The 21,540-nt window shown below is 55.3% G+C and overlaps 2 protein-coding genes across 6 annotated transcripts; one reads left to right on the forward strand and one right to left on the reverse strand.

Moving 5' to 3' along the window:
• Positions 1-1,507: 1,507 nt before the first annotated feature.
• Positions 1,508-3,441, reverse strand: FAHD1 (fumarylacetoacetate hydrolase domain containing 1). Its single transcript, XM_003269055.4, has one exon. The coding sequence runs from the start codon at positions 3,187-3,189 to the stop codon at positions 2,515-2,517; it is 675 nt and encodes a 224-aa protein (XP_003269103.3). The 5' UTR covers positions 3,190-3,441; the 3' UTR covers positions 1,508-2,514.
• Positions 3,225-21,285, forward strand: HAGH (hydroxyacylglutathione hydrolase). 5 transcript variants are annotated; one of them, XM_030797851.1, is made up of 9 exons: positions 3,225-3,706; positions 7,370-7,542; positions 8,041-8,105; positions 10,250-10,367; positions 11,033-11,141; positions 12,981-13,084; positions 13,254-13,355; positions 20,550-20,629; positions 21,009-21,285. In XM_030797851.1, exons 1-9 carry the CDS (start codon positions 3,631-3,633, stop codon positions 21,106-21,108), a joined length of 927 nt encoding a protein of 308 aa, XP_030653711.1. In that variant the 5' UTR covers positions 3,225-3,630; the 3' UTR covers positions 21,109-21,285. The 5 variants fall into 5 exon arrangements, with proteins under 5 accessions (XP_030653711.1, XP_030653714.1, XP_030653715.1 ...); XM_030797854.1 differs by having other exon boundaries at positions 3,268-3,477; XM_030797852.1 differs by having other exon boundaries at positions 3,575-3,700.
• Positions 21,286-21,540: the final 255 nt, after the last annotated feature.

Here is a 21,540-nt window from a genome sequence, read left to right on the forward strand (position 1 = left end):
TGGGTGGATCACTTGAGGTCAGGAGTTCGAGACCAGCTTGACTAACATGGTGAAACCCTGTCTCTACTAAAAATACAAAATTAGCCGGGTGTGGTGGTGCATGCCTGTAATCCCAGCTACTTGGGAGGCTGAGGCAGGAGAATCACTTGAACCCGGGAGGCAGAGGTTGCAGTGAGCCGAGATTGCACCACTGTACTCCAGCCTGGGCAACAAGAGTTAAACACCATCTCAAAAAAAAAAAAAAAAAAAAAAAGAAAAAGAAAAAAAATTGTATGGTATGAGCAAACTCTATTTAAAAAATTACAATTATATCCACAGATTTGGAAGAACTTGCACTAAATGCTTAACTTCGGCTGTCTCTGGGTAGATGAAATTTTTGGTGTTTTGTTCTAATTGCTAATCTCTTTTTTCTGACTCTTCTGTAATTACATGCATTGCCAAGCAATGAAAAAAAGAATACTAAAAGTAGTTAAGATAGCATGATATTTAATAAATAAATCAAATTATGGCACTTCCTCATACTAAATTATAATTTAAGCACGGGGTTGTAGCATATCTAAATGTCTGATTCTTCTTATATATCTACTTACAAGATGCAGCCTGCATTGTGGTCAAAACTTCAGGTTCTGGTCTTGGGGGAGCTGGGTTACACCTTGGCTCTGCCACTAAGGTGAGTGACTTTAGCCAGCCTTCCTAGCCTCTAGATTTTTTTTTTTTTTTGAGACGGAGTGTCACTCTGTCGCCCAGGCTGGAGTGCAGTGGCGCGATCTCGGCTCACTGCAAGCTTTTCCTCCTGGGTTCACCCCATCTACATGCCTCAGCCTCCTGAGTAGCTGGGACTACAGGCGCTCACCACCACGCCTGGCTAATTTTTGTATTTTTAGTTGAGACAGGGTTTTACCGTGTTAGCTAGGATGGTCTCAATCTCCTGACCTCATGATCCACCTGCCTTGGCCTCCCAAAGTGCTGGGATTACAGGCTTGAGCCACCGCGCCCAGCCCTACATCTGTCTTCATCTGAGTAATGGGGATAGTAGTGATAACACTAACCTTATGGCTTGGTTGATGGTTACATAACACATGGAAATACAGAATAAACTGCTTGACATGATGCCTAACGGTATTGTGTTCAATAAATGGTGACCATTATTACTAAATTAGATGTCCTAGGCTTTCTTCAAGGGGCCAGCAGATGATGTGTACACTAACAGGAACCCCTGCCGAAGCCCAAAGGACTCCTCCAGGAATTGATAGCTATGCTGTGCATCTTGCCTAGACTTTTTTTTTCAGAGAAGGGTGCAGGCAAGAGCAAAAGCAGCAGTCCCAGGCTATTCAACTTCCACAAAGCCTCCTTATCCCCGGTTGGGAAGTACAGTTGCTGATTAACTCTGTTAATACAGCACAGTGCGCAGAAGGCCAAAGGTCAAAGACTAAGGTCTGAAGCCCCACAAGGAGGAAATATCCTTCCTCATTACTGGGGGGAAAAAAACTTACACTTTTAAGCCACATAGAAGGGAGCACCTTTATTTGGAAAACAGTAATTTCAAAATCATCTCCTGAACTCACAATCGATGGGTCTGGGTAGATACCCTAAGTAAACAGGTAAAATCTGCATTAATTGTTCACTTATTAAGTAAAATTTTAAATTAACTGATTATGTACAAGAATGTTTTTCACATTTCCCGATAAGAATCACTTGGAATGCTCTGTAAACACAGCTTCACTGGAGATTAATCCTATCAAATTGATTCAGCGAGTCTGGGATGGGCCAGTAATTTGGAAATTTTTATTTTTACAAATGCTTCCTGACGATGACCAAGTCCAAGAAAATTTGGCAAACAATGGAAAGTTATCTGGAACATAACTTTCAGTTTTCTCTGCAGTTTTTAAGTGTTGAACTACTGATCATCCTAGAGATAACCCACTGAAAAGTCTTCTCTAATCCAGTTTTACAAAAGGAGACTCTTTTTAACATTTGGTTTGATAAAATGTTTTCCGAAGAAATACTTTACTTTGGCTGTTTTCATTTCTGGCCCATCTGTTCTACTTCATGTTTTCTTGAAGAGTCCATCTTCTATGAGTTGAGGCATAGCAATCTAATCATTTTTAAAATAAATGGTTTCTTTTTGTTTTTTTTTTGAGACGTTGTCTCGCTCTGTTACCCAGGCTGGAGTACAGTGGCGCAGTCTCAGCTCACTGCAAGCTCCGCCTCCCGGCTTCAAGTGATTCTCCTGCCTCAAGCCTCCAGAGTAGCTGGGACTACAGGCGCCCGCCACCACGCCCGGCTAATTTTTTGTATTTTTGTAGAGACGGGGTTTCACCATGTTAGCCAGGATGGTCTCGATCTCCTAACCTCGTGATCCGCCCGCCTCGGCCTCCCAAAGTGCTGGGACTACAGGCGTGAGCCACCGCGTCCGGCCAATAAATGGTTTCTTATTAAAGGATTGTGACATTTAATACCCGTTGCTTGCTCTTGTCTTGCTCCCTTCTCTCTGGAAACTTGTTAAGAAATAACTCAATATTCTGGCTTTTCCACCTTAAATCTCATACTGACCAGCCCGTGTATGCCAGCCTCGATCTCATCGTTTTCTTTAACCGGTCCAACTCCCTTTGGCGTCCCAGTCAAGATAATATCTCCTTCTTCCAAGGTTATGATCTTAGAAACATAGCTGATGATGTAGGGGATGGAAAAAATCATGGAGGATGTCTCACCCTCCTGTCTGAGCTCGCCGTTGACCTTGAGCCAGAGCTTCAGCTTGTGAGGGTCAGGGATCTTCTCCTTGGGGACGAACGCGCTGACCGGGCAGGACGCCGTGAAGCTCTTCGCTAGAGTCCAGGGCAGCCCCTTCTTCTTGCACTCGTCTTGCACGTCCCGGGCGGTCATATCCAGGCACAGGGCATAGCCGCCCACGTAGTCCATGGCCGCGGCCTCGGGGACTGCGCGGCAGCGCTTGCCCATCACCACGCCCAGCTCCAGCTCGTGGTGCAGGTTGCGAGTGTACGCCGGCATGAGGATGGGCGAGCCCTCGGGCGCATAGGCCGTGGACGGCTTCAGGAACAGCACGGGCTCACTCAACACCGCGCTGCGCATCTCCCTGACGTGGTCCGCGTAGTTCCTCCCCACGCAGACGATGTTCTTTCCCCACTCCCAGAAGCGGGACAGTGGCCTGGAGGCTGCCATGATTCCCATCAAGTGCCCCTGTAGTCACGTGGGCTGGGCCGGTCAGCTGATGCCTACGGCATCCCGGAGAAGACCAACTGCCTCGGAACGCTGTCCCCGCAGCGACGGCCCGTTCCACCTCGCGATCTGCCGGGTACCCGGGCGGCGTGGCGCTCGGCCTCCAGGAAGCCAATGTGCGGTGCCAAAAAGGAGGCGGAGGCTCGCGGCACAGCTCTCCTGGCGCAGCTCTCGGGCCGCTGCCGCCGGTCCCAGGCCCGTCTCCTGGCCCGTGGCTGTCGAGCCTCGCGGAGAAAACAAGTTGAGCGCGAGCGCGTTGATTGGTTGGCGGACGGTGCGAGGCGGACGCTGATTGGCTGAGGGCAGCGCGAGGCGGGCGCTGATTGGCTACGTCGCGCCGACGCCGGTGTTTTGCAGCCCCGGGCAGCCCGGCAATCCAGCCCGGCCCGGGTCATGTTGCTGGGACGCGGGCTGCTCGGCCGCCGCAGCCTCGCCGCGCTGGGAGCCGCTTGCGCCCGCCGAGGCCTGGGTGGGTGCGGCGGGGCGGTGCGGGCCGGGGGACGCGGGCCTGGCGGGGCGGGCAGCGGGCGGCGCCAGGCCGTCGGTTGGCGGCCGCTGACGCGGTTTCTGTTGCGCAGGTGCCTGAGGCCGCGCTGCCCGGCTCGAGCGGAGGCGGCGCAGGCGCTGAGGCGGGCGCGGAGCGGGCGCGGGGTCGCGGGTGCGGAAAGCGCTAGGTAAGCAGGACCAGGCCTACGTCCTCTGCGGTCTCCACGCTCGGGCTGGGCCGGCCGCGCCTCTGACGCCTCCAGGGCATCGCGTCCTGCGTGGTCCGCCGCCAAGGAGAGCCTGGGGCGCGGCTCTGAGACGCAGCGGGCAGGGCCCCGGGACGCCTGGCCCACCCCGCACCTGCCGCCAGGCTGCAAGGACCGCGCTCTCGCGGCGCCGCCTGCGGTGATGGAGCTGCCCGCCCGGCGCCGGAGCCCCCCTGTCTGGGGACCCGGCGTGTCATTCGCCGGAGGTGGTCGCGAGGCCGGGCCAGGCCAGCGCCCCGGGCGGGTGCGCAGCTCAGGGCACTGGGCGGACGGAGGCGCAGTCAGGGAGGCGTCCCTGGCGGTTTCCAGATCTCGCCAAAAGCTGTCAAGGCTCCGCAGTGGGTAGAATGTCGCCATTGCTAAGGAAAGGACATGGATTTTGAGGTCCTCAGAATTACAATTTTAGGGACATTAGGGACATTCATAAGGGCCCAGGCAGAGAGTTCCAGCAGGACTGTGTGCATCGGCACCCATTCTAAGGGAGCCCCCAGCCCCCCTATTTGGTGCCGCCCGGTTCAAGGGAAGCAAGATGTTGTGAAACTTCCTAATTTAAAAAAGAAGTGCAGTGAGGCACGCCTGTCATCCCAGCACTTTGGGAGGCCGAGGTGGGAGGATTGCTTGAGTCCAGGAGTTCCAGACCAGCCTGGCAACATGTTGAGACCTCATCTCTACAAAAACTAAACAAAATCAGCCGGGCGTGGTGGCACACAACTGTAGTCTCAGTCACTTTAGAGGCTGAGGTGGGAAGATCGCTTGAGTCCAGGAGGTCGAGGCTGCAGTGACCCGTCATCGCACCACTGCACTGTAGCCTAGGGGACAGAGTGAGACCATATCTCAATTTTTTTTTTTTTTTTTTTTTTTTGTGGGCCAAACCAAACATATTTCTGGACTTGGCCCAGGCCCCAGGCTGCAGGTCCTTGACCTGTTTGTACAAAGTATTACAGTTACAAAACAGCAAGCCAGGAACATTTTCCAGGCAGTGTTGGGCTGAGTGATATGGAAAGGGAATAAGGTTTCTGCTGGTGCTGACACCAGCTACGTCTTTCCTCAGAAATAAAGGCACCTCCCTGGGTTGTCAGCTTTTTCAGGAGGCTATGATGGTCCCCAGGGGAGGCTGAGCACCAGTTGTAAATGACATTTTCTTCACCTGAGCAGTGCAGTAGCCAATCTTGGCTCACTGCAGCCTCTGCCTCCTGGGCTCAAGCGAGTCTCCTGCCTCAGCCTCCTAAGTAGCTGGGACTACAGGCACTCGCCAACACGCCCAGCTAATTTTTGTATTTTAGTAGAGAAGGGGTTTCACTGTGTTGGCCAGGCTGGTCTCTAACTCCTGACCTCAAGTGATCAGCCTGCCTCAGCCTCCCAAAGTGCTGGAATTACAGGCATGAGCGACGGCACGTGGGCAGTATTTTTGTTTGTAATGTTCTGCTCCTTGTTTGTAATGGAGCTCCTTTCCAGAAGGAGGCCCCGGCACTCAGGGAATCCTGTTGCAACCCTTCTGCACCCCACCTGCAGCCCCCAGCACCCACACTCTGCTTGGTGTGCTCCTTGGGCTGGGGCGGTACCGAGGCTAAGGGCAAGGGGAATATCATAGGAAGCTGCTCATATAGAAATCTCGGTATTATTGTGCCTGAGGAGAATGATCTGGAAAATGCCCAGCTGGTTGTCAGGCGGGTAATAGGATGTCTTTGTGCAGTGATTGAAACTATAGTTTGGGCAGTTTCCCCGGCTGCGGAAATAAGGTCGGATTCCGCATTTCAATGGGCCGCGGAGACACGTGTGTCTGTCAGTTGGTGGATGCTGCCCATTTCTGGATCCCTTTTGGGAGAAGCCCCTGCCGTGGCACCTACCCCAGGACTGCAGTGTCCTCTGCCACTTCCTGTGGTTTCTTCCGTGTGTAGAGCAGAACCGAAGGTATTGTCGGGGTCCCCATGTATTTTTAGATTTAGTAGGAGTTTCATTGCTGAAAATATTTTTGCATTGGTCGACTGGGTGGCAGACACTTTTGTCACTTGGTCACCTCCTCCCAGCTCCTGGGCCTCCTGGGCCCCTGTGGCAGAGTCCTTTGGGTCAGTTGGATGGTGGTTTTGTGTCCTCCACACTTGAATCTGGGGCAGTTGTAGCCAACTTTCCGTCTCAAAGGAACTGCTGATTTTTGTGCATTCGTGCTGTTCAAGAGCAAGTATTGTTTTTTTTTTGTTTTGTTTTTGTTTTTTGAGACAGAATCTCACTCTGTCGCCCAGGCTGGAGTGCAGTAGGGCGATCTTGGCTCACTGCAACTTTCACCTCCCAGATTCAAGCAATTCTCCTGCCTCAGCCTGCCGTCAAGTATTGGTTCTTTCTGGCTAGAGGCTGAGAAGGGCTGTGAGTAACTGCATGGAAGGCAGGCTTGCTTAGTCAGTGGTGGCAGCACAGCTTGCTGGAGGGCAGATGGCCAGGCTGGGGCACCCCCAGTCTGCGTTCCCTTCTTCACGTTCTGTCCCTGAGTCCGGGGTGTGAATACCCCAGAACTGGCAGTGGTTTGCCTCACAGTCACAAGCTGGCCGTCCTGTCCTTTTAGAGTTCTCAAAAAGAAACTAGAGGTCATGAGTCTGAAACCATTGATTTCCGTGAATGTGAGCAGGAGTCGGTTCCTGTGTTTTCCTTAGGGTTATATGAAGATATTCCTTTTTTTTTTTTAGGAACAGGTTATTGTCTTGTCACCCAGGCTGGAGTGCAGTGGCACAGTCATAGCTCACTGCAGCCTCAAACTCCTCGGCTCAAGTGATCCTCCTGCCGCAGCCTCCGGAGTAGCTGGGATCACAGGCATGCACCACCATGCCTGGCTAATTTTTAAACTTGTAAAGACAAGGCCTTGGCCGGGCACGGTGGCTCACACTTGTAATCCCAGCACTTTGGGAGGCCGAGGCGGGTGGATCACGAGGTCAGGAGATTGAGACCATCCTGGCTAACAGGGTGAAACCCCGTCTCTACTAAAAAATACAAAAAATTAGCTGGGTATGGTGGCGGGTGCCTGTAGTCCCAGCTACTTGGGAGGCTGAGGCAGGAGAATGGCGTGAACCAGGGAGGCGGAGCTTGCAGTGAGCCGAGATCACGCCACTGCACTCCAGCCTGGGTGGTGACAGAGCTAGACTCCGTCTCAAAAAAAAAAAAAAAAGACAAGGTCTTGCTGTGTTGCCTAGGCTGGTCTCAAACTCCCGCCCTCAAGCAGTCCTCCCACCTCAGTCTCTTAAAGCACTGGGATTCCCAGCAAGAACCACCGTACCTGGCCAGGATATTCCCTTTCAGAGGAACCTAGAAAGGCTGGGAAGCACTGCAGCTTGTGCGTCCTCTTGTGGAGGGCCTGGCGCGGACGCCCGCTGAGTTGTGCTCTGTGTCTGCAGGTCCAGCCCTGCTGGGAGTTCTCTACCACACAGATTTGCGCAAAAATCTGACCGTCAACGAGGGCACCATGAAGGTGGAGGTGCTGCCTGCCCTGACCGACAACTACATGTACCTGGTCATCGATGATGAGACCAAGGAGGCTGCCATCGTGGACCCAGTGCAGCCCCAGAAGGTGCGCATGGCTGTGCCCGGCTCTCCCTGCCCTCGTCACCCAGCTCAGAGTCCTCACCCCCGATGGGTTTCCTAACCACAGTGTCCTTGCAACTATGCCTGAGCTAAATGGAAATTAGTCTCCGGCCAGTCTGTTAACAGGGCCCCAAGAAGGGTGCAGGCAAGAGGCAGTGACACAGAAAACGCTGTGCCGTAAAATCCCGGGCACTTGACTCTTCTTGGGGGCTTTCTGCCCCTGCATGCTGCCTCTGGGGGTGGTGCCCTCAGAGCTGGAGGGGCTTGGAGCGGTCGTAGGTGGTTGCAAGAGTGTCAGGCTGAGCAGGAAGGAAAAGGTGCTTTCACCGGCTCTCCTGGAGCAGGGCAAGCCGGCAGGGTCAGGACGGGCCACGTCAGCGGCCCCTCATGGCGTGTCCTTGGTTCCGCTGGGCACCCTACTATGTAGGCCTGCGAGCCAGGCCTGAGTGTGACAGGCCTTTGTCCTTCCCCCGGGTCACTGCAGGTCGTGGACGCGGCGAGAAAGCACGGGGTGAAACTGACCACAGTGCTCACCACCCACCACCATTGGTAAGTGCCAGCGCCAGGGGGGCCCGCGTCTCACCTGGGGGTGCGGGACCTGGCTCACTTCTCGCCCTGGTGGGTTTAGGGACAGCAAGGCCTGTGTCCCCCCAACGGCTCTGTCTGCTTTGTGAGGACAGGCCCCCAGCAGACTTCTGAGAAAGACCCGGGACTCACCGTAGCCCCCAAGGGGCAAGTCTGGTGCTGCAGTGACTGTGAGGCCCCGAGGCCTGCAGGGTGAGGGGAGAAGGCTACAGCCGTACCCTCAGGCCCCACCCCACCCCCGCTCTCTCCTGGGCCACACGGGCTTGTGCCCTGGCACGTTGGCCTCAATGTTGGGGAGGAAATGAGTCTACAGGTGAGTGTTTAAAAAAAAAAAAAAAAAAAAAAAAACAGCCGGCCAGGCACGGTGGCTCATGCCTGTAATCCCAGCACTTTGGGAGGCTGAGGTAGTTGAGTCCCTTGAGGTCAGGACCAGCCTGGCCAACATGGTGAAACCCACTCTCTACCAAAAATACAAAAGTTAACTGGGTGTGGTGGCGGGCGCCTGTAATCTCAGCTACTCGGGAGGCTGAAGCAGGAGAATCACCTGAACTCGGGAGGCGGAGGTTGCAGTGAGCCAAGATCATGGCATTGCACTCCAGCCTGGGTGACAGGGCGAGACTCCGTCTCAAAAAAAACAAAGACAAGCAGCCATATCTGGAGAGGTTGGGTTTTAAAAAATCCTTGAAAATGGATGAATAAAACGCCCTGTCTGGGTTCTAGGGCTAGCACTGCCTGCTCAAGGCCCTTGTTCGGCTTTTGGAAATTTTTGAGGCTCTTCAAAGCTAGAGAGACTTACTTCTTTTTGCCAAGCAAGCGCCCGAGGGCAACCGGCACCTTTCTCCTGAGCCAGGACCTGTCTGGCACTGCCCTAGGGCCTCTCAGCTGTGGCTTCCCCAGCCTCTGTGTTGGGGTGAAATGAAGCCTTTCGTCCTCTCCTTGGTGGTGGGAGCGCCGTGCTGGTGGCTTGGCCAGAGTTTGATGGAAGCGTCACGGTTCACACGCAGCTGGACTCAGGCCTGGAGAGTCTCAGGCTCTGTGAGTCGGGCCCCAGCAGCCTCTTCGGGGTCATCAGAGGTGTCCGTGCAGGGACCTGGGCTTGAGCGGCGGTGCCTTCAGCCTCCCTGGCCCTTGTCCTGTGTGGCTGAGCTGCTGTCTCTCAGCACATTCGCCTGCCTGTGGTGCGAGGCCCCTTCTGCCACCATGCCTCCCCCTGGGGACCTTGGTGGTGGCCTCCGTGTGGCTGCCTGGTGCATCACAGCTTGCTGCAGCTCCCTGCCTCTCCCGGCCTCGCTGCAGACGTCTCTTTCTAACACTGTGGTGCTTTTTAGTTCCCTGGCCCCTCTAACGTTCATGCCGGCACGTGAAGTCCTAAGCCAGGCCCTAGCTTCATCGGGGTGGGGTTTGCTCACCGATGGTGGGTGGTGATGGGCACACCAAGGCCTGTGGTGCCGCACCCTCCTGAAGGGTGGGAAGGGGAGAGGGCAGCGGCCACCACTCCACCCTGTTATCTTGGGGCCCAGTGGTGCCAAGGCAGGCGGTTTCTGGTGTGGTCGCTGGAGTTTTCATGGGAGGCACACGAAGGAGTCTGTGATATCATGTGAGGCCCGGGAAGGGCCCCTTCGACCGCCCCTTTCTGAAATGCGGGTCAGGCAGGCTCCCCTGGGGAAATCTAGGTGCGCAGGGGGCACCTCCACCTGCTGGAGCTGGCCCAGGCTGGCTTCCCCTGCAGACAACGCGTCTAGGGCCAGCTGCTCATCCAGACGCACCCCAGGTGATTCCCATGCTGAACAGTGTGATCTCCTGCCGGAGTGTCGGGTCACAAACTGGGCAGCACATCGGGATCACCTGGGGGCTTTCAAAAATCAAAAATCCACCCTCAGGCCCCTCCCCAGACCCACTGCATCAGGACGTGGGGGTGGGAACCAGGTGGTGCTTTGTAAAGACGTCCAGGTGGTAACCCAGGCCCCCATGCTCGGAACCCCGGCCACAAGATCATCCAGGTGTCTGTGATTTGCTTCGTCGGCTTCCTTTGTGAGTGCAAAATAAGCGTCCGGTTTGACCAGGGTTTAAGAGCAGCAGGCAGCCCAGCTCTCCTGTTTGACTTCCAGGGACCATGCTGGCGGGAATGAGAAACTGGTCAAGCTGGAGTCGGGACTGAAGGTATACGGGGGTGACGACCGTATCGGGGCCCTGACTCACAAGATCACTCACCTGTCCACGCTGCAGGTGAGGAGTGAGCCCTGGAGGTGCTCCAGCGTGGCCCTGCCAGGATCCTGGGGGGCGGGGGGGGTCCCTCCCCGCATCCTCCCCGCATCCTCCCCGCATCCTCCCCGCATCCTCCCCGCATCCTCCCCGCTCCCTTACCCCAGTGACCCAGGAGTGCTCTCAGTGGTCCTCTGCGGCAGTGTGGACGGTCTCTCTGTCTAGGCACAAGGAGGGGAGTGTACACATGGCTGTGTGCGGGGCTGTGAAGCAGGGCTCCGAGACCCTGGGGAGTGGGCCGTGTGGGCAGGGTCTTGGTGCGAGAGCGCAGCACACGGGTGGGAGGGCGCTGAGAGGGGGGTCTTCAGCCTTTTTGAAGGTGTGGGAAGGAAGGCCGTCTTTCCTTGCCAGATGCCGAGTGTGGATTTGGCCCAGTTTTGAAGGAGAAAAAACAAGCCCCTTGGTTTTTTACACGCAAAGCGCCCTTGTTCCAGGGTGGCCGTGCACTTGGGGCGCACCCATGGAGTGAGCGAGTCCCCCAGTCCTGTGGCGGGGAGCATCTGCCCCACCTTCACGGGCATTTCCCTCTGAGCCGAGGAGGCCCCGTAGGGCCCAGGCTGCGCGCCATGACCCCGGGAGACGCTCTCCAGGGTGTCGGGACCACACGCGGGTCGACTGTTTTGTTTAAGGTGGGATCTCTCAACGTCAAGTGCCTGGCGACACCGTGCCACACTTCAGGACACATCTGTTACTTCGTGAGCAAGCCCGGAGGCTCGCAGCCCCCTGCTGTGTTCACAGGTGCGTGTTGGGGTGGGGGTGGGGGTTCTCCATGAAGACCCTGTGTCTCCTGCCAGGCAGGCTCGCAGGGCAGCTTTGTGGCCTTCTCCGTTGCACCGGTGTGAGGGGCCCAGGGCTGGGTGCTGGGGAGCCTCGTGGTGGGGCTGGCCGACTCCTCCCACGATGCGTTTGGATTGTGGTCTGGGAGGAAGTTACGCCTGCAGCAAGGGCTGTGCTGGTGGAGACTGCTGGACAGCGGGGGTCGCGGCGGGTCCCAGGGGAAAGGAGTCAGTTTCTTCCAGCAGGGCGAGGGGTGGCTCAGCCCTGGGGCCATGTTCCTTGATGCCGTAGTGTGGACCCAGGGACCTGTGCCAGTCTAGTGGCCCTGCCTGCCTCCCAGGGTTGTTGCAGACCCGTGGAGCCACCTCTGGAGGTCGTATGGCCGGGGCACGGCCTCACTGTAGGCGGGGCCCTTTATGGCTGCGGCCTTCTAAGGCAGCGTGGAGGCTGCTGGTGGCGGGGGCTGCCTCCCGTGCTTGTTACTGTCGCCTGGTCCCGACTGGCCTCACAGTGTGGGGTTTCACCTGGTGACTCGATGTGGGCCTTGCATGGCTGGGAGGCCTCCTGGTGGGAGGTGGCAGCCCCAGCCATGAGCCCAGGTGGGAGTGACCCACGGCCACACTCGGACCCCTGAGTGGAGTCAAACCAGGGGTGCAGGGAGAAGGTGTGGCTGGGGAGCCCCAGAGGAGGGCAGAGGGCGTGGTGGGAGGGACGGGCGCCTCGCTGTGAGGGATAAGGCGCCTTCAGGCTTCGGCACACAGGGCTGGGGGATGAGCCTGGGTGGTGCCAGTGTGGGAGGGATGGAGTTGGGGACCTCACATTTAGGATTCTTCTCAGGGCAGCGAGCACTGAGGCCCTGGGTCTCACCTGTGCCTCCTGGGCTGTGTGCCTGGCAAGGACAGCCCCGTGGAGCAGAAGCCCCAGGCCCCAAGGTCGCCTTGGTCTGCCCTTCCCTTCCCTGTCTCTGGGGACTGCATGGCCTCTGGCTGGTCCTCAGACTCGAGGTCTAGGGCCCTTCAGGGGAATAGGCTCCCCACCATCCATTCCCATCTCTCGTGCCCAGGAGGACTCCTGGCCTTGGCCTGTGCCCAGCACCACTGCATGCTTCTCTGCCCCGGGCGGTGAGGAGAAGTGGGGCGGCCTCCGCTGTGCTGGGTGCCGGGCACCCTCCTCTCAGGGGACGGCCCTGTTTCTGGGACCGACGGCTGCGTGGGGTCAGCGAGGCCAGGACAGCCACGAAGCAGCAAGAGGAGGGCAAGCGGGGACAGAGGCCTGGGCAGTGATGGGGTGGGGATGCCGTCCTGAGGCTGAGGCCGGAAGGAGCCTGGGTGCGCCTGAGGTGCCCAGCGGTGTGGGCCGCATCTTCCGCCATAGGTGAGAGGTGGTCCCGGTCAGCTCAGCCAGGGTGGTGAGACCTTGGTCACGGGGTGGCGCTGGCTGCTGGGGCCAAGGGAAGATGGGAGCCAGGCATGGGCCTGAGAGGGGCTGCTGGGTGTTCGGGGAGAGGGCTGGGTTTGTGAGGGTCTCAGAGCCACAGTTGGTGGGACTGGGGGCAGTGAGGGAGGAGTGACTGGCGTTTCGGGTCTGCACGGCCAGTCGGGTGGTTGGACTGTCAGCTGAGACTTGGAAGGAGGTGCGGGAGCCGGAATGCAGGGGGCTGAGTGTGGGCAGCCGTGGCCGGAGGGCAGCCAGGGTTCGGGGCCTGGGCCTTGCTGGTGATGTCACCCTGCTCCTGGCCCCTCCTGAGTCCCAGCCGCCAGCCTTGAGTAGCCCTCACCTCGTGGCTGTCCTTGTTCCCAGGTGACACCTTGTTTGTGGCTGGCTGCGGAAAGTTCTATGAAGGGACTGCGGATGAGATGTGCAAAGCTCTGCTGGAGGTCTTGGGCCGGCTCCCCCCGGAAACAGTAGGCAGCGCCTCCCTGCGGGCCAGGGTGTGGGGGGCCTCACCCAGGGCGGGGCTGTTCTCCCTCCTGGCACCCGGACACCCCCCCCCGGGGGCATCCAGGTCCCGTCCGTGAGGACTTCCACGGGTGGTAACAGCCTTCCAAGCTCACCTGTCACCTCTGTCCTCAGAGAGTCTACTGTGGCCATGAGTACACCATCAACAACCTCAAGTTTGCGCGCCACGTGGAGCCCGGCAATGCCGCCATCCAGGAGAAGCTGGCCTGGGCCAAGGTGAGTGGGGCCGTCACTGCGCAGTGCCTTCCTGTGGGCTGCTCAGGGCTGCTGTGCACAGCGGGGTCGCCAGAGTGGGTAGACAGACCTCCAAGCCCAGAGAGCAGGCCTGGGATTCAGGCCAGTGTGGCCCAGCCCGCCCTGCACGGTGAACCCAGGGGTTCTGTCGAGATCCCTCTGCCTCGGAGGGTCTGGAGTAGGCCTCAGACACTGCGTGTCTAAAAAGTGCCCAGCCTGTTCCCACATTCTGAGCAGTAGGGTCAGGCTGGCACCACGTGGCTCTGCTGGCTCTCTAGGCCACAGAACGTGGCTCTGTGTCCAAAGGACTCTTATCTGCACGGTGGCCCCATGTGAGCCTCCATGGCATAGCCCAGGCCAACTGGGCCAAAGACTGCCAGGAGCAGGAGGGGGTTCTCCAGGGGTGTGTTTCCCGAATTCACTGGAAACGGTGTCACAAGCACGCACGCCTGGGTGGTCTCGGGCATGCGCTCCCTCTGCTGAGTGGAGTGACAGTTGCTGCCTCTGACAGGTTTGTTCTTGTAAATAAATCACCTGTTTTTTTGAGCATCTTTTTCAATTTCTTAGAGTAGAGGTTAACATTATTTTACAATATTTACTCGTAAAAGTTCAAACTCTAAATCAGATGAATCATAAATATTCATCCCTTTTTTTTTTTTTGACATGGAGTCTCCCTCTGTTGCCCAGGCTGGAGTACAGTGGCGTAATCTTAGCTCACTGCAGCCACCACCTCCTGGGTTCAAGAAATTCTCCCTGCTGGCCGGGCGCGGTGGCTCACGCCTGTAATCCCAGCACCTTGGGAGGCCGCGGTGGGTGGATCACAAGGTCAGGAGATCGAGACCATCCTGGCCAACGTGGTGAAACCCTGTCTCTACTAAAAATACAAAAAATTAACTGAGCGTGGTGGCACATGCTTGTAATCCCAGCTACTCGGGAGGCTGAGGCAGGAGAATTGCTTGAACCCAGGAGGCACAGGTTGCAGTGAGCCGAGATCACACCGCTGCACTCCAGCCTGGTGACAGAGTGAGACTCCGTCTCCAAAAAAAAAAAAAATTCTCCCTGCCTCAGCCTTTTGAGTAGCTGGGATTACAGGCGCCAGCCAACACGCCCAGCTAATTTTTCTATTTTTAGTAGACGTGGGGTTTTGCCATGTTGGCCAGGCTCATCTTAAACTCCTGACTTCAGGTGATCTGCCTGCCTCAGCCTCCCAAAGTGCTGAGATTACAGGCGTGAGCCACGTTGCCTGGCCCGTGTGTCTGTTTTGAGTGGACAGGTTGCACTTTGAGGAATGTTGATGATGTTTGCACCTGTGTAATCCCCTCCACAGTCCAGATGTGGAACTTTCCACTACCCCAAAGCCTCCTGTGTCCCTCCCATGTGGCGTCCCCGCCAGCTGTTGCTCTGCTGTGACCTCAGGTCACTTTTTAGTTTCCCATGAACAGAATCTCATCGCTCTGTCATCTCTGTGGCATTCTCAGCCCTGCTGATGTTGGTGAGGGTCAGCCACGCTCTTTGCTTCTGAGTAGCCCATTGTGTGGAAATGCTACAATTTGTTTATCCATTTGTCTGTTTCCAGTTTTTTGCTATTTGAATACTGCTGTGGACATTTGTGTACAAGTCTTTTGTGGACATGTTTTTATTGTTCTTGGGTATCTACCTAAGAGTGGAATTGCTGTGTTGTGTGGTTAAAGGTATGAACCGTTTTCCAAAATGGTTGTACCGTTCTGCAGTGCCCCCACCAGTGCTTGAGTTCCGGGAGCTCCGTGCTGTGCCAGCACTGCTTGGGGTTGTTGGTCTCTCCAATTTTTGCCATTCTAACTTGGGTGTGGTGGCGTCTCACTGCTTTTAAAATGTGTATTTCCCCATGACTAGTGGGGTTGACCATCTTTCCATGTGTCAGCCTTTGGATGCCTTCTTGTGAAGTTTATGTGCAATCTTTTGTCCCTTTTAAATATTGGGTTTGGCCTGTTGGGCTGCTGTTGTAAGAGTTCCTTATATCATCTGGAATCAAGTCTTTGTGATATATATATATATTTATTTTTTTTTTGAGATGAAGTCTTGCTCTGTCACCCAGGCTGGAGTGCAGTGGCGTGATCTCGGCTCACTGCAAGCTCTGCCTCCCAGGTTCACGCCATTCTCCTGCCTCAGCCTCCTGAGTAGCTGGGACTACAGGCGCCACCACCATGCCCAGCTAATTTTTTGTATTTTTAGTAGAGATGGAGTTTCACCATGTCAGCCAGGAAGGTCTCGATCTCCTGACCTCGTGATCCACCCTCCTCGGCCTCCCAAAGTGCTGGGATTACAGGTGTGAGCCACCATGCCCGGCTGAGATGTATATTTAAAAGATGTTTTTCTCTCCCAGCTCATGGCTTGCCTTTTCATTTTCTTAACATTGTCTTTTGGAAAATAGTTAATAGTTTTGGTGAAGTTCCATTTACTTATTTTTTGTTTCTTTTTTTTTTTTTTTTTTTTGAGGCGGAGTTTCACTCTTGTTGCCCAGGCTGGGGTGCAGTGGTGGGATCTCAGCTCACCGCAGCACCCACCTCCCGGGTTCAAGTGATTTTCCTGCCTCAGCCTCCCGAGTAGCTGGGATTACAGGCATGCACCACCACGCCCGGCTAATTTTGTATTTTTAGTAGAGATGGGGTTTCTCCACGTTGATCAGGCTGGACTTGAACTCCTGATCTCAGGTGATCCGCCCACCTTGGGCTCCCAAAGTGCTAGGATTATAGATGGGAGGGGAGCCACTGCACCCGGCCTACTCATTTTTTCTTTTATGTTTCTTGTGCCCTTTCTAAGATATCTTTGCGTATCCCTAGCTCACAAAGCCTTTCTCCTGTGTTTCTTCCTAGAGGTTTTAAAGTCTTAGCTTTTATATTTACAAACAATTACAATGTTCCCTCTCAAGATGGTGTGTGTGTGTGGTGCGGGGTGAGGGGAGAGGTTCACCCTGTCGCAGTGTGATGCCGATGTGTTGAGCGCTGTCTGTCGAAGGACTGTCCTTTCCTCCCTGGATTGCCCTCGCACCTTTCTGAAAACAATGGACCCTGTGTGCCCGAGTCTGCTTCTGGTCTCTGCTCTGTTGGTCTCTATGACTTGCCGTGGTGTCCGAGGACAGCAGCTTGATGACTGTAGCTCTGTGCTGAGTCTTGGCATGGGTATGTGTGAATCCTCCAATGTTCTTTTTCAAAATGGTTTTAGTTGGTTTAAGCCTTTTGCATTTCCGTTTTTAGAATCATCTTGTGAACTTCTACCGGAAAAGCTCGCTTGGCTTCTGACTGGGACTGCTGTGATAACTGATGTGGAGAGAATTGCGATCTTAACATTGTTTCTGTGAGCTTTCCATCTGTTAAGGTCTTTAGCTTTTCTCAGCAGTGTTTTGGAATTTGCGTGTTCAAGGTCTTGCACGTGTTACTCAGTGGGTCCCTAAGCACTTCTGGTCGTGATTATTTGTCTTTACTAGTTAGAAATACAGTGGATGCATATTTTAACTTGCTGGGTGTCTTAGTCTGTGTGGTGTTGCTATAAAGGAATACTTGAGGCTGGGTAATTTATAAAAGGAGGTTTGTGTGGCTCATGGCTATCAGGCTATGTAAGCAGCACGGCCTGGGCGTCTGCACCTGGCGAGGCCTCAGGCTGCTTCTGCTCATGGCAGAAGGGGAAAGGAGCTGGTGGGTGGGAAGCATGAGGCCAGAGGAAGGAGAAAGTGGAGGAGGCACAAGGTTCTTTTAAACAACCAGATCCTGTGGGAACTAACAGCAAAAACCCACACTTGGAGCAGGGCACCAAGCCGCTCACAAGGGATTCCCCCATGATCCAAGCACCTCCATTAATTGGGGATCAGATGTCAGCATGCATTTGGAGGGATGGACATCCCAGCTGCAGCCCCGAGTGAACACCCAGGAGAAGGGAGTGCCCGGGCTGGACGGGAGGTGTGTTTGACTTTCAAAGAAACTGCCAAACTCCCCTGCCCTGGTGCTCGTGGTGTTTGCTTTCCTGCCAAGAAGGCGTGGGCGCACCAGCTGGTCCGTGTCCTCTCAGCACGCAGCGGAGCCAGCCTTTTGGAAGGAGGTGCTGGAGCCCAGTCCCTGTGAGACGCCGCCTCCTGCAGAGCTCCTCCCGTTCTGCGGCCTCTGGTTTTCTTAGGAGTATCTTTTGAGCAAACATTTTTAATTTTGATGAAGTCCAATAGATTCTTTTATGCTTCATTTTTTTTGGTCTTCCGTCTAAGAAATCTTTGCTTATCCCAAGGTCAAAAAATTTTCTCCTGTATTTTCTTTTTGGAATTTGTATAGTTTTAAAATTTAGATCAGTATGAATTCCCACCCCCCAAATGTCTGCTGGATCTGTAATGATATTCCTGCTTTCATTCCTGATTTTGACAATTTGTACTTTTTTTTTGAGACGGAGTCTTGCTCTGTTGCCCAGGCTGGAGTGCAGTGGCGCAATCTCGGCTCACTGCAAGCTCCGCCTCCCGGGTTCACGCCATTCTCCTGCCTCAGCCTCCCAAGTAGCTGGGACTACAGGCGCCCGCCACCACGCCTGGCTAATTTTTTGTATTTTTAGTAGAGACGGGGTTTCACCGTGGTCTTGATCTCCTGACCTCATGATCCGCCCGCCTCGGCCTCCCAAAGTGCTGGGATTACAAGCGTGAGCCACTGCGCCCGGCCGTTTTTTTTTTTTTTTTTTTTTTTTTTTGAGACAGCGTTTCTCTCTTGCTGCCCAGGCTGGAGTGCAGTGGCACGATCTCGGCTCACTGCAACCTCTGCCTCCTGGGTTCAAGCGATTCTTATGCCTCAGCCTCCCAAGTAGCTGGGATTACAGGCATGTGCCACCATGCCTGGGTAATTTTTATATTTTTCGTAGAGAAAGGGTTTTACCATGTTGGCCAGGATGGTCTGAAACTCCTGACCTCATGATCTGCCTGCCTCAGCCTACGAAAGTGCTGGGATTACAGGTGTGAACCACTGTGCCTGGCCTGTCATTCTTTTTTTTTTTTTTTTGGTTGGGGAGAGACAGCGTCTTGCTCTGCTGCCCAGGCTGGAGTGCAGTGGCACAATCTCGGCTCACTGCAACCTCCGCCTCCTGGGTTCAGGCGATTCTGCTGCCTCAGCCCCCCGTAGCTGGGATTACAGGCCGTGCCATCATGCCTGGTTAATTTTTGTATTTTTGGTATAGAGGGGGTTTCACCATGTTGCCTAGGCTGATCTCTAACTCCTGGGCTCAAGTGATCCTCCTGCCTTGGCCTCCCAAAGTGCTGGGATTACAGGCATGTGCCACTGCGCCCGGTCTCATTCTTTTCAATAGGTGTAAAATACACTGTTGCGTGGGTGTCACCCATAAATCATTTTACCAATCCAAATAGGAGGGATGTTGAGAGTTTTCAACTCCTTTTGGACCCTGGAGTCCAGAACCCACACGAGGTGGAGCTCTTCTGAGCTGTGCTGCAAGGACTGACCTTATTTTTTTTTATTTTTTTTTTTTGAGGCGGAGTCTCACTCTGTCACCCAGGCTGGAGTGCAGTGGTGAGATCTCAACTCACTACTGCAGCCTCCGCCTCCTGGGTTCAAGCAATTCTCCTGCCTCAGCCTCCCAAGTAGCTGGAATTACAGGCATGTGCCACCATGTCCGGCTAATTTTTGTATTTTTAGAAGAGATGGGGTTTCACCATGTTGGCCAGGCTGGTCTCAAACTCCTGACCTCAGGTGATCCACCTGCCTCAGCCTCCCCCAGTATTGGGATTACAGGCGTGAGCCACCACACCCGGCTGATTTTTTGTATTTTAGTAGAGATGGGGTTTCACCATGTTGCCCAGGCTGGTCTCGAACTCCTGAGTTCAGGCAATCCACCAACCTTGGCCTCCCAAAGTGTTAGGATTACAGATATGAGCCACTGCGCTCGGCTGACTGACCTTATTTTTGTCTTTAGTAGGAAAAATAGCTAGAACATTAAAACTCGTTTTAATAGGTACCCCAAAAGCTTATGACAATTTGTACTTCCTCTGTTTTAAAGTTATCCTTAGAAGTGTTAACTTTTCTTCCCTCATAGGAGGTAGAGGGAGATTTCTTAGGATTGATAATATTGGTGGGAACACAGGGAATATTTTAAAACATTCTCAGATTCTTTTCACCAGAAGGGAAGAACAGATTAGTGAGAAACCATTTTGGCATCTGCCAGACCCCCGCTCGGTGCAGCTCTGCCAGCTGGAGTCCCTCACTGACGCCACTGCCCATAGCGGGTGGGCACCCTTGGGGGTGAGGCACAGTGGTCCTGAGCCTGTGCGTGGGCACCAGCAGCTTCTGTCAGAGCTCTGCCCTCAGGCCCTCCTGGCGTGGCTGCGGTAGAAGGGCCGGGGCTGCATGGAGACCCTGCTGTTGCCATCCTGTGTTTTCCTGCTAACTGTTGGCCCGGTGGCTGGGTTTGCATTCTCCTCCCTCCGCCCCCACCCCATCTGCCCCGGTCAGTGTTGGTCAGAAGGGAGACCATCTCTATCTCGAGTGGAGGTGACCGGCTACCTGCCTGCAGGGCTCAGGTGGCCTCCCCTGCTGCTGGTCCCTGTGCCCCTCCTCCCCGTGCTTGCTGTGAGGGTGCAGCTGTGGTGGTTTGTGTGTCTTCTGCATCGTTATTACCTCCGTAACGTGAAACGTAAACCATGTGAATGAAAAGGAAGCTCCGTCCCCGTCGTCTTCTCCAGGCCGGTGCGGGCAGGCGGATGTGTGGCTCATCCCGGACGCTGGCTTCTCTTCCGTCTTCCACACGCGCACACCCGCTGGCCTCTGCTCACCTTGCCTTCTCAGCCTTGGCAGTGGGCGGTGTCCTAAGGTCACCAGGAGGTGTTCTGAAGCATCTTGAGAGGTGACGTCGCTGTCACGCAGGCTGGAGGGCAGTAGCACAGTCTTAGCTCACTGTAGCCTCCACCCGTGCTCAAGCGATCCTCCCACCTCAGCCCCCTGAGTAGCTGGGACCACAGACACCCACCACCACGCCCGACTAGTTTTTTGTATTTTTAGTAGACACAGGGTCTCGACATGTTGTTCAGGCTGCTCTCAAACTCCAGGGCTCAAGTGATCCATCTGCCTTAGCCTCCCAAAATGCTGGGGTCACAGGCGTGAGTCCCCGTGCCCGGTCTGCCGTCGTGTGAAGTTCCTGTGATAAAGTGGCGTGTTTCTGTCGCAGGAGAAGTACAGCATCGGGGAGCCCACAGTGCCGTCCACCCTGGCAGAGGAGTTTACCTACAACCCCTTCATGAGAGTGAGGTGAGGCCCAGGGCAGGTGGTGTGCGCGGGCTCCTCCCCTTTGGCAGTCCCACTGCTACGCACACAGCAGGGTACGTCCAAGACCCCAGATGGCTGAGGCTGCCCTGGGGAGCTGTAGCAGGTGCAGCTGCAGAGCCTGAGCACTCTTCTTCAGGGGGGTCCGGCCTTTCCTGGCACCTTGGCTGGGGTGTGAGTCCTTCTGGACCCTGGAGTTCAGAACCTGTCAGAGGGGGAGTGGCTGCCGCCTCCCCGCCCTCCGTGTCCTCTTAGGGCTGGGCTCAGCCAGCACGAGTCGCCTTCCTCTGCAGTGACCCTGGCTCCTCAGGTGGGCGGTGGGCGTGGCTTGGCACAGCCTGCAGCCCGGTGCTGGCCTCCGCAGGGAGAAGACGGTGCAGCAGCACGCGGGCGAGACGGACCCGGTGACCACCATGCGGGCCGTGCGCAGGGAGAAGGACGGGTTCAAGATGCCCCGGGACTGAGGCGGCCCTGCACCTTCAGCGGATTTGGGGATTAGGCTCTTTTAGGTAACTGGCTTTCCTGCTGGTCGTGCAGGAAATTGTCTTGATTTAACCTTAATTTTACAGCCCTTGGCTTGTGTTATCGGATGTTCTAATGCATATTTATAAGAGAAGTTTAAAAAGTATTTATTCCCATAACTTCCACTTGCAGACTGTTTTCTTCTGCCCTTTAGGCCTCCCCTTGTCCCCTCGGGCCTTCTTCCTCCTCCGTGAGCCACTGCAGTCCCCCCCACCCACGCTTCAGGTCAGGACCCGGGGGGGGGGGTGCTCTCCCCCTGGGTTCCTGCTCGAGGAGGGGTGCCTCCCTGGGTTCTTCCTCCTTCCCTTTGCCACCACCACCACCACCACCACCACCCTGCCCCAGAGGAACTGACACCTTTCTGGCCCCCAGGC

The sequence above is a fragment of the Nomascus leucogenys genome, chromosome 18 (genome assembly GCF_006542625.1).
Source record: "Nomascus leucogenys isolate Asia chromosome 18, Asia_NLE_v1, whole genome shotgun sequence".
In the NCBI taxonomy this organism is placed as follows: Eukaryota; Metazoa; Chordata; class Mammalia; order Primates; family Hylobatidae; genus Nomascus; species Nomascus leucogenys.

Coding starts and splice junctions, on each gene's coding strand:
- FAHD1 (XM_003269055.4), bottom strand. CDS start 3,189: ATGGGAATCATGGCAGCCTCCAGGCCACTGTCCCGCTTCTGGGAGTGG.
- HAGH (XM_030797851.1), top strand. CDS start 3,631: ATGTTGCTGGGACGCGGGCTGCTCGGCCGCCGCAGCCTCGCCGCGCTG. Junction 11,142..12,980: donor GCCCCCTGCTGTGTTCACAG/GTGCGTGTTGGG, acceptor CCTTGTTCCCAG/GTGACACCTTGTTTGTGGCT. Junction 13,085..13,253: donor GCCGGCTCCCCCCGGAAACA/GTAGGCAGCGCC, acceptor CTCTGTCCTCAG/AGAGTCTACTGTGGCCATGA.